Below are 17,483 nucleotides of genomic sequence, written 5' to 3' on the forward strand. Positions count from 1 at the left end.
ACTGACCTCTCCCAACAACCTCTACCACCATAATCTCAATAGCAAGTCACTTTTAGAAACTAGCGCTTTTGCCAATGAACTGGGGATAGGAGAATCTTAGGGTGAAGTCAGACTGTAATGAAAGGAGATGTTGGTATTTATGCTGCCCCTTGCCAGCAAATGAGCCAGGGCAGCAATTTCCTTAAGTGTGCTGTAGTGCATAGTGACTTGAATTGATCTTCAGCAAGTAATTGATTTCATGTTTGTCTTTTGAAATTAATTTCTCTGTGACTAATTCCCATTTGAAAATATATAATGAAAGCTAAACCATGTAGTTCCTTTTTAGATGAATTGACACAGTCCCAAAATACTACATGTGGCATTAGATATTTACAGCTTCTGTTTAAGAACAGCGGCCCTATACAACACAGTAAAGCTGGCAGGATGGATATCTTTGTTTTAAGAGTAAACACACAAGAGGTTGGAGAGATTACTTCATAATTAGAGGCACTTAATTGCTTTTGCAGGAGCTCCAGGGTTGGTCCCCAACACCTACGTGGTGGCTCATAGCCACCTCTAACTCCAGTTCCAGGGGATCAGACATCTTCCAGCTTCCACAGGGAGCAGACACTGACATGGCACATTTATATACATATAGGCAAAATGTTCATATACATGAGATATAAATTAAAAAAAAAACTTTTAAAAAGTGAACACGTGTCAAGGGAATGAGGTCACCTAAGGCACATAGTGTAAGAACTTCAGTTCAGTGCTGTATGTCCATAGCTCTTCCTAGATAAAAGTCACAATTTATATAAATCTTTATATGATGGTATCCTCTTCTTCAGACCTATAGAAAACAAACCCAAGTTCTCAGGAGCTTCTGAGGACAACTGTCTTAAACAGGATTAAGCCACTGTGGAGATGCTTTGTAGCCTGTGAGGGTGAAGGGCACCCTGCTCCCTTTCAGACCAGCAGATAGAGTACTGAAGATTGCATTAATATAATGAGTGTGCAATAAATGTGCACAAACAAGTGGAAGAACAATAAAGATGCAGTTGTGACAAAATAATCTGTTGCTCCTTAATGCTGATGAATTTATTGTAACATTACCCAAGTAAATACTCAAATTGATCCTTGCAGCTGTGCCTTCCTCAATACCCCACCCACAATGTTCTGAGTTCCTGAATAAAGGACACACACATAGTCTTTATATTTTGATAAGTCTTAATCAGCTCAATAACTGAGCAACTTCCTAACTGCCACATGGCTAATTGACCTCCTTCCAATATTCCCAAGGTATTACTTACTAAATCCTATATTCCATCTTGGCTGGCCTGGACCCATGGTACAGCTCTCCTGGACCACTATTCCTTGGCTCCTACATGATGTCTATGCTCTCTGTCGTGCACCTTTTCAGGCATGGGTATCTTTTCTCTCCCTTCTCCTAGCATGGTAGATCTCTTTTCTCTCTCCTCCTCTTCTTCTTCCTCCTCTGCCTCAAGCCTATGAAAATCCTAAGGTCCTTCTGTCTGCCCTTCTGTCAGCAATCGCTGACTGCATCTTTATTTACCAACTAGAATCAATTGAAAAAAGGGTTCCTCAGTATCTGACATGCAGACACGTGGATTCTTGTGCAGTTTTATGGACCCAAATTAACATAATAGAAACAGCCACAGTTTATAAGTTTCTTAATTTATTCTTTTGAAATATCATATACAAATACAATGAATTTAGATTATATCAACGCTTTGATTTTGCCTCCAGATCCTCCAAGACCCATATATATATATATATATATATATATATATATATATCCATATCCCATAACACGCCATGTCCTATTATACCTCCTCTCCTTCTCTTTCTCCTCCTTCATTTTATTCTATTTTTCTAACCCACTGAGTTTGGTTATTGAAGCCTGTAGCTATCACTAGTATAGAGTACCATAAAAAGGAACATGGGCAACCATGGGCCATGTTGCTGAAGAAGACTGACCTCTTCTAGCAGTCTGAAACTACTGATAAGTCCTCAGCTGGGAACAGGGCTTTGAGAGTGCTGAAACATTGATTGGCTTGATCCAAAGCAGGATCATGTCCCATAACCAAAGTGTATGATGCCTTCAGTAATTAATAGAGTCTTACCATCAATCTCTGGTGGTTGATGAAGAATAATGGCAATAACCCATGTTGCTTTGTGGGTCTCAGGGAAACACCTAATAAAAAGTTCAGGAGGAAGTAGCCCACACCTAGCACAGAGATTTTTGTTTGATTACCCTATACATTTGATTACTCTATATACATCCCTATATATTATGGGATGAACATTATCCCACAAACATTTTTAAAATAAATGAGAGAATGTATGTATGTGTGAGTCTCAATTTGTTCACCTGAAAAGCATAAATAAAACACAAGTTTTATATAGAGCCCTAAAAGAGCTAACTTTGTCAATATTCATAGAGTGTATGACACATCTATAAACATTTCAAACATTGTTACTTTCAGTACTTCCTCTCTCTTATTTTTGCTTACATTCACAATTCTATAAATAGTCATAAAAATGGCAGCAAGGTGCCTATGACCTCACCACAATCTTAGGGTGAGATATAACTGTTGACAGAAGGGTCTGTGGCAGTGAAGAGGAGGCTAGTTGACTTTCTCAAGGAATAATTAAGTAAGATCACAACACTTGAAGTTTCAGATGTGTGAGAGTCATCGTAACGCGATGACTTCTTAGATCTGAAGTGAGATCTCAGATGTCATGGTCCAGCTGGCGAACAAATTGGATTCTGCATTTCTGTAAGTGTTCTGCCAATACGATGTGTTCTTGCCGCTCAAGTCACTCTTTCTCAGTAACACAATAGTGAGTGAGATCTGACTTTTCCCAAGAGTGTATGAAACAGAAAACCTAGGGCTAGAACGAGTTTCCTAGTAACCTATTTATAGTACTATGATTCCATGCCATAATCACAGACAAATCAACATATTCCAGACTAAGAATTTAAAGTCTATGCATTGCAAATTGCAAAGAGCACCGAGAGAGTCAGTGGAAGAATTTGTTGCTGAAGGGTTTTATTGGAAGACTTTAGGTTTATCACCCAAAAAGTAGTTTGTTAATAAAAAAAAAATGAGAATATGTAGATATACAACATAAAAGTCACTGTAATATCACATTTCAATATTAACTAAAAATGAATTAGATGGGCTCTTACACACTCGTGAGTGGATTTCTGTTTTGTTTTTCATATATAAAATTTCTGTAGGCAATTAGAATTTTTATGCTAAATGTTGTTTCACGTGGCTATACTATTTTGTGACATTTGTTACTAGCACCACAGAGTCCCACAATGATGATATATACTACAATGTGTCTAACTTTAACTGGTTATTGAGAATATTTTCTGTTCATATCACTGATCTGGAAATGAAAGGTATTCATTGGCTTCCTGTGATACCACAGCATAGTCATCAGGTACCAGGAATTGATACTGAAGGATACCAGGGGAATAATGATCCAATGCTATGAGGTTCAAGAGGGATTTTTTAAAAGAAATGACTGGCATGGAATTAGTAAGTCTTGACAAATAAGTAACAATTTTAGCATCATAATATCAAATATTATATCACATTCCTTAGTACCAGATCATAAAATAAGTTATTAACCTCTTAAACCCCCTTTGTGGTTTTTGGGTCATTATCATCATATATAAAAATTAGGCCTTTCTGACATAGTTTTGGAGAATTTTTCTCAGAGAAAGTGAGACCGGGAAATAGCCAGTCAAATTACTAAGGTACCTGAAGGAAGTGTTAATTGTCCATGGTTAACCAGAAACCCTAAGGTCATGCCAAGCCTGGGAAGTATACTTGCAGTACAGGAGTCCTGGTCCTGCCAACTGAAATACCCATGACCTTGGGACTTGAATAAGAGGTCACAGAAACGAAAGTCTAAAACATTTGCTCTCAGTCCATTTGCAACCCTTTTCTCTTGTTTTAGTGTATCTGCTATTATGGCTTAGACATATCTAAAACGGGCTTCATGCCTTCTCTGAACAAAAGTATCCCTCAAGGCTAATAACTTGAGGTATATTATGATAATCATCTTAGTTGTGGAGACTGATGTTCAAAAGCAACTTTTTTTTTTTATGAAAAGAACAATGCTTAGCCCACATGGAGAAAGATATTTTTAAACTCCCTGTAGGGCTCTGTATTTGCAGATACCTTATCAGAAAGTTGAAAGCGATTTGAGATGGAGAATTATCTCTAAATTTATACTAGAGAATGTAAATTACATACAAACTAATGGGACTAAAACTATTTGATCTTTTAATATTTAATTAATGGTTCCCCATGGCCTTTTTATAGCCTGTATTCTATTGTGAGCAGCGAGACTTTAATAAGCAGGTTCAGGACTTCCCATTGTGTAGTGAGATGTCATTGCTTCCATGACACTAATTTGGCTTTCATACTCTCTCTCTTTTCCTCTTCTCTTGCTAGAGGGTTCCTGGTGACTTGCCCTCACATTAGGAACAAATACATTTATTAGTTTTATTGTTATTGCCTGTGTGAGCTTCCATTTAGCTTAGAAAATAAACATCTCACCAAGCAAGAGGTTGTTCAGCTTCCATTGTACTGAACTCCTTGAGGACTGTCATAAAGATGATTTATTCTTTTGTGAGAACAGAACCACAGGAATGCTGTGACAAGGTGAATTTTCATTATTTTTTTTAAGGAAATAGAAATTTGCTTGGCCTTTGCACATTATGGCTGATTTTGAACTAATTTTATTACTAACGTGTTCATTGCAAAATGGTTTCTATCTAGCCATCATAATAGCTACAGAAGGAGCCTGAGAGCCAGAGTCTCTAAGAGTGATCAGCTGAACCGCTGCTTCTTCTTTTTGCAGGGATAGGGATCTTATTGCATGGAAACCTTTGACAAAGTCAAGGGTATTGTTTGGGTCAGCATTGACTGTGTACTTGTCTAGATCATGGAAATCAATGCAAAGGAACAGATAGGCAAGTCTGGAATTTTCCAAGTTGGCTTGCATTGCCTGGAACTACTTGGGACTAAAATGGAAGAGACAGTAGAGTCCCTAGGTTGTGTGAGATGATGATGATGCATTTGAGCATAGTTTCCTGTTTGTCTTAGGATGCCGTCTCAGAGCTAAGTGCTTGATCGCACTGAGCATTTTGTCCTTGGTTTCTAGTACTGGTGTTTCCCTTTTACTTAATGTAATCAATAATGGGAATGAAGGTAAAGTCTTTCATTTATTCAGTGTTTGTTACCAGTTAATGCACAGGACCTCAAGGTATCTCCCAATAGTTCAGTTACAATAATTATTATCAGAACAATCTAACAAATGAATCAACTAGTGATGAGTGCCAAGACAACTTCCCACAGATTCTAGATAGCCATAAGGAAGATTGAGATTGGACCTTAGTACTTACGTTTTTTAAAATCTTTTATTCTAAATTATCAGATTCAGATTTATGAGTTTTAAAACAGTAAAATATGTCAACTAGCTCACAATACTAAAACGGAAGGAAGTACAGCTCTCTGTTCTACATTCTGAAAGATCCCGAACAATGTTTATATTAAAAAAAAAAAAAATAGTGGTGCATAAAGCAAGAACACTGACAGAGCTGTAGAGAGCACCAAAATATTCCACAAGTAACATGTTTTTGTGTGTGTGTGTGTGTGTTTAGCATTTGGAGAGGTAGATAGGAAAGGATCACCTTCATGTTCTATTTCCATCTCAGGTTTTCCCATCTGAGGAAACCAACGTCAATGTTTTTTGTCGACCTTTTGATGGTTACTTTAGCTGTGTGTCATGAAACAAGAATGTATTTACTCAACACAGTTCTGCATAAGGAAGGGGCCTACCTAATCCTTCCCTGTTTTATTTATTTTTTTATTTATCAATGTACTTTATTATTCCTAAGCCTTCATTATATTAGATTATCCAAACATATTCCATATTGTTTCACTCTCTTGATCAGTATCTGTTTCTTGATGCCCATTTATTGCTGTCTACAAACAAGGCTACAGAGAGTTCTTCACCTATGACATTTTGCATTCGTGCAAGAATATCTGAAATATAAGTTCACCTAGGTATATCTTGATTAAATATAGATTATTTTTCATTTGGTTAGATTTAGCAATTGCTTTTGATATGGAAGATACTAAGGCTTTAAATTTCTATACATTATTATATTCATCTTCACATATTTTAGGGGACTTCTTGGCATAAAAAACATTCAACAAAATGCTTATTTTGGGGTTATTTAATTACTCTCCAATTCTATCTGCTTTCCTTTTTCTAAAAAGTATTAGTTTCGCAAGTGAGTTATATTTGTGAGGCTAAAATTATGTAAAGAAATTGTTTGAAAAATACCAATGTTGACTCATCAAAGAGCACATTGTACTTCAGCAGACTTTGAGAAATGGGCTTGGGAGAGTCAGAATGCTTCTCAGGGAAACAAGCTTGGCAGACCTGAGAATAGCCAGGGGATTACAGGAATTTCCCTCCGGGGTAGACTGCCTCCTTCAGTGTCACCAGAAATGAGTGACAGCAGCATAGACTTGTCTAGCAGCAGGTGCTAGGCATTTTTGACTGAAACCTCAGAAGTTGCTGAATTTATGACACATGGCTTTCAGCAAGCGTGGAGTGACAATATAAGCTTTCTTCCCAGCCTTCAACCAGCCTCAGACAATGACACAGGGGGAAGAATCATTGAGTCCAATAGCTGACTCTCCAACTAAAGAAATAGGTGGTTAAAATGATGGAATCTGTGTCTTGGACTATAAAGTTATTGTCACCTTTTCTTAAAGAGATATAGAACGTATTATGTTCATCACAGTGGCTCCAAAGGGTTAGTCGTGAAAGCCAAGTATCCAGTTAATAATGTAGAGCTAATTATTAACAACTTCTGCCATTTATCTTATTTCAGGGATACTGTCCTTTTGTAGATGGCTTGGGCTGTGGAGAACAAACCAGGGAGCTGGTGTGGGATAAAGTTCAAACTCTGCATTAAATACACACAGCTCATCTGAGGCACCATCATTCTTTCTTGTCTAGATCCTAGTATAGGAGAGTCTGCATCCTTAAAAATTCTGGATGTACTTATGTACCTATCCACTGGGTTTCTGATATAATTGACTTGTATGTATCTTAGGTTAGAATTTTTTGAAGCTGGTATAAAGCATTGAGAATAACTGCTTAGGAGTACTGGTTGTCATGGTATACGTAAATGAAGTATATTGTCTCAAGAACCGTCTTCATACCAACACCATCTCCTGGATACATGTCAGAAATGCAGTCCAGTCTTAGGTCCCAATGAATGCTAACTGAATCTGAAACTGAATAAGATACATCCTAAAAATGTTTCAACATGGATCTTATACACACTGAAGTTTAAGAATCATTGAACTAGGGAAGGCATGACCTTACTAGAACAGATGTCAACAAATTTCTGCGTAGAACTAGGCCCCAATGTAGGAACACTTGTTTTGCAAAAGTTAAGAAACAAAGGAGATATATATATATGTGATATATGTGTGTGTATGTATATATGTGTGTGCGCACACATGTACATGCACTCGCATGTGTGTATGAGTGTGTATATTACATATTAACTAATATACAATATTTAATTTTATATATATGCTATTTTGAATGTTCTGATAAAGTTATTTCCCTGGAAGGAGTGTTTTTCTAGAAATGGCTATTTTGATTTTAGTGACCTGGAATTCTTTTGGCCAGGACAGAAGAGCTAACAGTAAAACACAGAGTTCAAGACCAAGTTCTCTGCTAGGCAGTGACCAGAATCACACTATTTCTTCTGGAGGATGTGGAGGAGGAGGAGGTGTGGCCATTCAAACTAATCCTAAGTACAAAGTATGTTCAGTCTTCCCTAAGTAAAATGATTGCTTGTCTCCCTCAGCCAGGGGCCATTGAGACTGCTGTGGAAGACTTGAAAGGCCACATAGCACAGACTTCTGGAGAGACCGTTCAAGGCTTCTGGCTCCTGACAGAGTGAGTATGTGGCTGTGTGAAGGGAAAGAAAAGGAGATGGGCATGTCATAGAAGCTCCTCTGGGTTTTGTTATTGGTAATTTCTTAACATCTCCAACTGGAGATGGATTTTTCCTTAGCTGGTTGAATGGATGGATTTGACTCTATCTTTCTGGACTGGTGCTTCCACCCAGCCACTGCAGCCATGGCTCAGGTTTGTGTCACTGTTTTCAAGGATAACGGGAGTACCTTCCTAGATGCCCAGCTCTGATCTCCCTCCATCACAAGCACGCTCTCTGTAACTCCACTTGACATCCTTCTAGGTGCAGTGGAGCAGAGTAAAACAGGTACATATGCAGTCTAATACATAGTCTGTGCTCTTTGTAGAGTATGGACTGTGATTCTAGAGAAATCAGGTAGAATAGGGAAGGAGCCACTGGTGAAAGTTAGGATCAGAACCAAATGAACATAACAAGAGCATGCAGCCTCTGTTGCTCATGAAACACCATCCATTACCCTTAAGGCTTCCCTTGGCAGAAAGAGCTACCCGTGTGAGTACTACCATAGCAACCATTGCCTTTCTACCCCTCCTAGAAATTGCACTGCCTGTGACCTTTCACACACTCAGTGATACATATTAAAAGGCAAAAGAAGGTGTTTACCTACTATAGAACCAGTAATGTTATGTAGAAGTGTGCTTAAAACACCCACGTCAGTTCTTGATGGGTTCAGTGAATACTGTTTTCAAGCTGGGGGATAGATCTGAGTTCCAGTAACACAGTAATCCTTTCTGAAGGGTGAAGTGTATAGAGTTTTTCTCTGGAACAGGGCAGCCTCTATGGCTGAGTTTCGAGAAGGAAACCTTGAAGGCTTAACCATCCAGGCTGTCAAAATGGAATCCTTAACAAGCAGGAAAGAGAATCAGACCTGACTGATTTACATTTTATACCACTCTTTCAAACATCTTCCCAGACCTGAGTGAAAAGAAACTTCAAAACTGACATTTTTGTTGTTACCTTTTACTCTTTGAGTCTTTATATATGAGACTGGAGAAATTTTGAGAAGGCAAAATGAGATGTTACTGAGAAATTCTTCATGAATTCTCTTTCTCTGTTCCTCCTCCTCTGCTCTTCATTCTCTCCTCCTCTATTCCTCCTCCTGCTTTGCTTTTTCTCTCCATCTTCCCTCTACTTTCTCCTTCGTTTATTTATATCCAACGTATCTCTATTATCTCTGAGTTATCACTAATAGAAAGGAAAGCCTATGATTTGAAATTCTCACTAATTCATTTAGACAAATTTACAATTCATCCCCCTTCCCCGACCATCATTCAAATGAAGAGCCAATGTTTGACCTAAAAATGATGTCTGCATTGGTTAGGAAAGATCAGCACCCAGACCCTAGAGAACTTGAATTCAGCATTGCAACAATAGTTACACCAACGTTTCCAAAATTGGACAACACCACAGACTGTAACTTAATTTCATAGTATGTCACTTTGTAGACTGTCTAAACTTAAGGCAGTGATGGAAAACATATTAACAGTGCAGATAAAATCTCAGGTGGGCCCTGCCTGTAGTATTAGCATCATGATAACATTTAAAAACTAATGGAGTACTAGTCTGCCATCCAACTGATGGAGGTTGCCCTTTCTGGTGATGAATGGAAAAGTTTGCATATAAAATTTTAGGAACGTTTTGAAGGCGGAAGCTGTGTGTTTGCAGGGCCTGCTCTGGACTTGTGGCTGAGACAGTCTTCCCTGGTTTTTTCCCATCTCAAGGTGGGATGTAAGAAATCTCCCTCTTTTATCCTGCCTTGCTGGATACCACTGAAGATTAACATGGTACCACTGCAGAGGAGGAGAACAGCATTGTTTATCCTAGGGCTTTTATTGAAGAATGCATTTGGAATTGAGAAGAAAAACTGATACCTGACCCAGCTGGGCTTTGTGGATCTTTGCACTTCATTGCTTGCAAGACAAGCCATCAGTAACACTTGGTTTGGTCCTAGAAAAATGATGGATTGACTGGGTCACTGTTTGTTTAAAAGGCAATATAGTCTTACTATACTGAAGAAACATTCTGTAAGAAACACTAGAAGAGGCAGGCTTGCAGCCCCATTAGATCCTTCTGCAAGTATTGTTGTTAATCATCTACAGAACTAAGGACAATTCTGAGGGAAAAGGAGGGCATGGGATGTCCACAAAGAAAGGTTGAGTAATTCATTCTATATATGGGTCCAAACACTCTCTTCAGTACTCAGAGTGAGTCTAGTTTGGCTGTTTCTTGTAGAAAGCCTTCTAAATAAAGCAAAGGGAATAAAAACGTGTCAGTAAAGCTGTCTTCCATATTAATTCTACTGAGTCTCACAATAATCTAAACTGATATGAATATAGTATTCAGTAATACTAGAAAAATGAGTTGAAGGCATCTGGGAAGGGGATGAAGACAATGGCCAAAGAAGCTGGGAGGATGAACTGGAGAGGGGGCCATAAACTGCACTTAGATCCCAGGTTGCTAAAATATCACAAGTACTTGAGGCAGACCATTAGGATGCAGGCTCACAGCCATCCTTTTTTTTAAAGGGGATTTTTATGGCTACATGGCTGTAAAGAAAACACGATGCTTATTTCAATGTTCCTTCCTCTTCTCCTTCTTGGCCCTTCTTTTAAAAAAAAAAAAAGGACATTTTAAAAACTCATGTGCACACTTTAAGACGAGCTTCATCAAGCCAACACCATGAACATCTTGACATTCTGGAGTGTCAGGCAGTGTGGCTCAATGGCAGTGGATTCTCTTCAGTTCGGTGCACTCAGGTGCTTATGTCTACAGTGATGTGAGGGTCAGAGGAGATGGGCTCTTCCCTCCACACAGAAGAGTGGAAGAGACTGTTCTCATTTTTAAGTGAGAAGACCCACTAATAGTGGCAGGGCTCAAGAGAATCTTGCTCTTCACATTGGTGAAAGCATTCGGAATGTGTTTTCGTTACCTGCTTTCTCCCAAATAACCCAGTTTCTACCTCAGGACTTTGGTATGATTAGAATATGAAATCTAATGAAGTTCCCGTGTCTGGCACACAAAGAGTAGGACACACGTGGAGTTAAACCACACCTCTACTGTCAGAACCAAATGAGTGAAGATGGAACAGACGACTTGGGTGTGGATCCTGGGGTTTAGTTCCTGTCACAGCAGCTGCACAAACACAGTGAGGTTTCTTGATTATGTTTTTATTTGTTTGAAACAGGGACTCATATGTACCCAGGGATAAACATGAAAAGATACTAGTAATATTATTGTGGTACTAAAGTAAAGACAGGGGAACTGCTGACTTGATTTTAATCCTCTTGCCTCCACATTCAGAGAGCTGGATGACAGGCATGCACTGCTGTACCTGGCCTAATCTTTTTTTTGTAAGCTAATAGATTTAGTTGTTTGGTGTATTAGAAATTTAATCTCGTGAAAGAATCACATCCATTATTAATTTTTTGGTAATATCTTAGTCTAGCTAGTCTTCATGTATTTTGCTAAAGATGGCTATGCTTTAATAATTACGCTTACTTGAACACTTAAAATGTAGCACACATTATGGTATGTACTGTCTTTGAATTTGCCACTGAAAGGATATAATCCATGTAGTTCTGATGATTTTGAAATGGTACTGATCTCAACATTTTCCCTGTACTCTTCCTAGGCATCGTGTAGCTTTGGAAAGTTACTGGGTTTTTTGCTTGTTTGTTTGTTTGTTTGTTTTGTTTTTGCTTTGCTTTGTTTTGTTTTAGCCTTTATTTAACCATTTCTTTTCAAACCACCAGTGGCATACAACACAGAATGAAGTGCGTATTATTTTTCTTTAAAATCAAATTACTGAGCCAAAGATGCTGGTAGAGAAAGACTTTGACTGGAAAGACACTGAAAAATCATTTTATTGGATAAAAACAATTAGGAACATTTCTGTAGCATTTTCAAGTGTTCTTTCTTGTGAATGCTTCACAGTCACCATCCAGAAAAGGATGCAACTGTGTAAGATGAGAAGTCCTGGCTCAGAGGAGGACCCTCCTGTCATGGTGTGAATAAGTATGGCACCTACAGATTCATGCGTGTGAATGCTTGGCCCATAGGAGTGAGTGGCACTATCAGGAGGTGTGGCCCTGTTGGAGTAGGTGTGTCTTTGTTGGAGGAAGTGTGTCACTGTGGAGGCAGGCTTTGAGGTCTTAAGAGCTCAAGTCTGTCCCCTGTATCTCCGTTTCCTTCTGCTGCCTGCTGATCAAAATGTAGAAACCTCAACTCCTCCAGCACCACGTCTGCTTGCATGCTGCTATATTTCTTGCCATAATAATGGATTAAATCTCTGAACTGTAAGCCAGCCCCATTTAAATGTTTGTTTTTTATAAGAGTTGCCTGTGTCATGGTGTCTCCTCACAGTAATAAAACCTTAACTAAGACACCCAGAGTTACAGTAGCTAAGTTAAGTATCATTCTGCCAGAAGTTGGGCTAAAATACTTTCCATGTGTACCTTAGTTTTGTTCTAAAGCCCCATGATGGGCAGGGCCACTTTTTTTATATGTAACATCCCTTCAAGAGCCCATCATGGCTCCTCCCACCAGAACATAGCTAAAATAATGAGAATCTTGTTTCTCAGCTTTGGTGGGGTAAGTGAAAGTGTGCAGGTCATCACCGCTGACTTAGAAAGTTTTCTCAGACTGCTTCCCCCAGATCCTTAAATAAAATAAATGCAGGGCCATTGAGATGGCTCAGTAGGTAAAGTGCTTACTGCACAGCCTTGCATCCTGAGTTCAAATCCAAGAATTCCCATGGCAGGTAACCAACTTCTGTAAGTTGTCCTTTGACCCTCCTCCATACACACACACAAACACACACACACACACACCACCACCACCACCACCACCACCACCACCAACAACAACAAAAGAAAGAATTTTAAATAAACACGTAAAGATAGAGAGACAGAGATACTCTGAGAACAAGTGAGCCAGAGCCCTGTTTTCCCAGCAGTTGGCTCTCTGGGCCACACCCATGCACAGAGCTGCAGTACATGCAGCCTCTTTCCCACCTGCTCTCCTCAGGCAGCCTACAAGGGCAGGACCATGCAAGCTGCTGGCTTTATTTTATGGATGAAGAAATCCAGAGATTAAATGACCTGTTCAAAGGCAGCCACTTATTAAATGTCAGAGGAGCGCCTGACTTGGTGACTTCTCTCTCCCTGCCTTGTTGTCTTTCCATTACAGTGCTCCTGGGGCCTTTTGTGATTTCTCACTCTCCTGACACACAGAAAGCTATGGCTTAAATTGGTTAAATGATCTTTGCGGCCTGTGTCTGGGTTCTTTGTTGATTGGCTTTTGTTTGCAGGGAAGAGGGTCAGAGGATTAGAGACCTTCCTCTTTCCCTCCCCAGACCATTCTCTTCCTGGGATGTTCATTTGACTTTATTTAGTCTTTGCTCAGAAACAACTAAAATAGTCAAATGCCTGGAGGGGATGGTGAGAGGTGCTGATGGACCAAAGCCAGCCACACTTCCATCTTGTCACAGTCTAATTATGTTATAAGGATTTCAACACAGTTTCATGATGGAAAATATAGCGAACGATAATTAAATGGGGGAAAAGACCAGAAAACTGGAAATTGTCCATTTCTAATCCTTTATAATCACCAGGAACTAAAGGCTATAAAGACTATGCCAGTTGCGTTAACACGCTAAGCTGCTGCTTCTGCCCAGCTCGATTCACTTTCTGTACACTCCAGTGCATTTTAGGCGCCTGTTGCCAAATCTGTGGTCCAGAGGTCAGTAGCACTTGCATCACCTGAAGATTGATAGCAATGCTGACTCTCAGGCCTTACGCCAGAGCTAAACCTGAACTTGCCTTTTTACGGATTCCTATACACACTAAATCTGAGAAGCGTGTGCCTCCATCAGTCTTCTGCTTGTCCTCCATGAGCTTCCCCGGGTCCTCACTGGTTCTCTTGTACTCTGGGTGTCACTGAGTCACGTTCTCACGCCACCCCTATTTACTATTATCCCCCTTTCAGAAACCCCATCAGTTCTCACGTCTTCTGAAGTTCCAGATGCTATGCTTTGGCCCAATGTGTGCTTACCTGGTTTCCTCTCGTTTGCACAGGTTTCTTCCTTGTAGCAATCCATACTTTTGCTGTCTGTGCTGGCTAGACTTATATCAACTTGACACAAACTCTAGTCATCCAAGAGAGGAGAGATAACCTCAATTAAGAAAATGTCTCCACAAGATTGGGCTGTGGGTCAGCCCATAGAACATTTTCTTAATCGGTGATTGGTGGGGAGGGCCTAGTCTTTTACGGTAGTATCACCCCTGGGCTGGTGGTCCTAGGTTTTATAAGAAAGCAGGTTGAGCAAGCTAAGAGGAGCAAGCCAGTGAGCATGGATTCTGCATCAGCGGCTGCCTCAAGGTTTCTGCCCTGTTAGAGTTCCTGTCCTGACTTCCTCTGATGTTGAGTAGCAATATGGAAGTAGAAGCCGAATAAACCCTTTCCTCTCCAACTTGCATATTGGTCTTGGTGTTTCATCCCAACAACAGAAACCCTATGACACTGTCCTTCTGAGACCCAAGTCCATAGAACAGTTCCATATTAATTCAACCAAAATAATCTCATTTCCCATTCTTGTACTCGCTTTCTGCTATATAGATCCATTTGCTGTGCAGACAGCGCTTTGATACACTGTTGTTCAGCTTGGTGTATTGAATGTTACATGGTATGGCTCAGAACCCACCCAATTTAATTCTGATAGTCCTCCACAGAAACTAGTAGGGCCCTGTCTCTGAATCTCTGGGCTTAAAGCAACTGATGCCCAGGAAGCCTTGCCTTGTCCTTGGGTGAAAGCAACAGAGCAGAAAAGTGCCTCAAATCTATCAAGATCTTAATGACCTGTGGCAGGACTCTGACAGTAACAAAAGCACCTCTGTTGCCAGAATCCATTTGTCCTGGTGGGTGTTTTCAACAGCTACTTAATTAAACACATTGCTTTTCTCTATAAACTCTCCATGGTGGCAACCTCATCCAGAGGGCTAATGTTCCCCGAGTGACCTGCATTATAGGACAGTGAGAGCATTTAGTTACTGCAGTCACAATTGTATTTGGAAGTGCTTGTTTTCCCATGACTGCAACCAATTAGGGAGAACTCAGAAAAGAGCCAAGAGGCAAAAGAAGTCTCATGCATCTAAATGTCTGGCTCAGTCACTTCCTAGCTATTCTACACAATTGTACATGTGTCTTATGTTCACTGGGCCTCAGTATTATCATCTATAAAATGGAGATCTTACAAAGGTCATTGCAAGGATTAAATTACCTGAATCTGTTCAGTGATTCCCATAACTTTTGTTTCATGTTATGTCCCATATTAGAGTTCCATTTTTTTTTATTATTGACTAAGAGTCTCTATTTATGCATCTTAGTATCTATTTGCTGAGCCCCTTTCATAATTCAGATTCTTCCCTAAGTGCTGAAAACAACCCTTGGACCTTTCCAGTTTTTCAGCGCCCTCAGTCTTATGAGAGAGAAGAACAGATAATGAGGTCACACCAGAATATGACACACACCAGTATCTGTCCCACACATGATTCTATGAGAATTCCCTGGAGATCACTGCTTAGAATGAAGGGACTGGGTAAGACTGAAGAAGGAGCAAATAGTAAAAAAGAAAATGACTGGAGATAAAGCAGCATTATTCCAGATTGTGGAGAACACGTGGGGTACAGAGGTAAGCTCTGGAAATCCTGATCAGTTCCACCTCTAGGTGAGAGATAGCCTGGGCAAGAAAAATAGGAAGAAAGAAAAGAGCAAAAGATTTCTGAAGACTTGTCTAAGCAGGTGAATTATCTTATGGAGGTACATACTGGCTAGCCCCAAGTTGTTTCCACCTTACACACAGGATGTGTATGCCCAGGACTGCAAGTGCCTTGCCTGTCCCCACTCTTTAACTGTCCCCTCCCCATTTCCTTGAGGCAAGAGTGAGCTAAGTCATCTTTACCTACTTATGAGAGCCAATTATACATCTCTTTACAGGAAGTGTTCTGTGACCTCTCCTTGGCACTTTGACACCGGTTGTGATAATTATTTATAATTAAATCATAACATTATTATCCAGAGCTTTTTGATGTAAGTTGCTAGTATGTTTCTTTCATTCATGATCATTACAGGTATTTGTCTCCCAAATGTTATCAAATAGGGTAGTGACATTACTACGGAGACATTTAGCTCTGGGAATAATTGCCCAATGATTAAGTTATTTAAACTTAATTTTGATTATTTAGAAAACTATCCAGTACAAATTTTCTTTTAAAAAATGTAGATTTTCAATCTTAACATTGAAGTTGTTAACACTTATGAGATATGACGCTTGCTATTTTTAAAGTATTATTGTTTCTTCTGTGTCAAAATACTGCCTAATGCACAAGTAGTGAATCAGTGAATTTCACTGGGTCCATCAGTTGTTACAAATGTCCTGTCAGAGGAAAGATAGGGTGGGTGAAGGATGTTACAAACAATACAATACAATACAATACAATACAGTATAGTACAATACAATACAAGTAGTCTGTGCTCCTAGTGGTCTATTCAGTAAGTGTAACCTGACCTTCCAAGATTTAGTGTGTATACATAACCAGGCGAAGAGGGTTATAATGGGTAGTGAATAAATCCAATCCACTAAGAAGACATAGCTATCTAAATGTGTGTGGAGCAAACAGCAGAACTAAGAATGTGTGGAATAAAAATCGGTAGAACTGACAGCGGAGACAGATCCACCAGTACAGTTGGAGACCTTAACAGTTGATGCCATTGTACAGAAAATTTGAGGGATGTAGAACCAGGTGACAACCAACAGTGAGGAACCTAACCCAGCGCTTTAGAGATCACTCAATCTGAGAGAAGAAGACACATACTTTTCAAGAATGCACACAGCACATCCTAATTTTAAAAGAAGTAAAATCTAGTTGGAGAAGAAACCAAGATCAGAAAGGTGTCCAGGACGATATTTGAGTTCTTGGAAACTAACTAATGTGCTTTGGAGTCACAAGTACAGTACACTGAGGGGAAACAAAGCGTGGACCCTAGGTGTGGTATGATGTGAAACCACCCACAAGGGTACTCAGGCACAGAATTCCTTCCGTGAAATAACTTCCCACATCAAAGAAATCTACAGTGAAGAAGAGCAGATGCAAAGCTAGAAGACAAAGGGAACAATGAAGACAGAAACTGAAATCAATTTTTAAAAACAATAGAGAGAATTAATGAAAGAAAAGGTGGGGTTTCTGGAAGGATCCATGAAACTGACAAACTTCTACTAAAAAGACAAATAAAAGAGATACTGTGCCGAGTTACCACCAACTCTGTCAGTGAAGTGGGGGAGAGTAGAGGGGTGGACAGGTGAGAGGGTAGGGTGGGGTGGGTCACGGTGGGGTGCCATTACAGGGCTTGCAAACAGCAGAGGAAATGGGAAGGA

The 17,483-nt window shown here is 39.7% G+C and overlaps 1 protein-coding gene across 1 annotated transcript in view; it reads left to right on the forward strand.

Annotated features, from left to right (window-relative positions):
* Window positions 1-17,483, forward strand: part of Tprg1 (tumor protein p63 regulated 1) — a 138,445-nt gene that overhangs the window by 30,697 nt on the left and 90,265 nt on the right. The window contains exon 3 of the mRNA XM_034514779.2: window positions 7,925-8,016. Coding sequence (XP_034370670.1) covers window positions 7,925-8,016 — 92 coding nt within the window. The remainder of the gene's footprint in view (window positions 1-7,924; window positions 8,017-17,483) is intronic.

The sequence above is a fragment of the Arvicanthis niloticus genome, chromosome 12, assembly GCF_011762505.2.
Source record: "Arvicanthis niloticus isolate mArvNil1 chromosome 12, mArvNil1.pat.X, whole genome shotgun sequence".
Lineage (NCBI taxonomy): Eukaryota > Metazoa > Chordata > Mammalia > Rodentia > Muridae > Arvicanthis > Arvicanthis niloticus.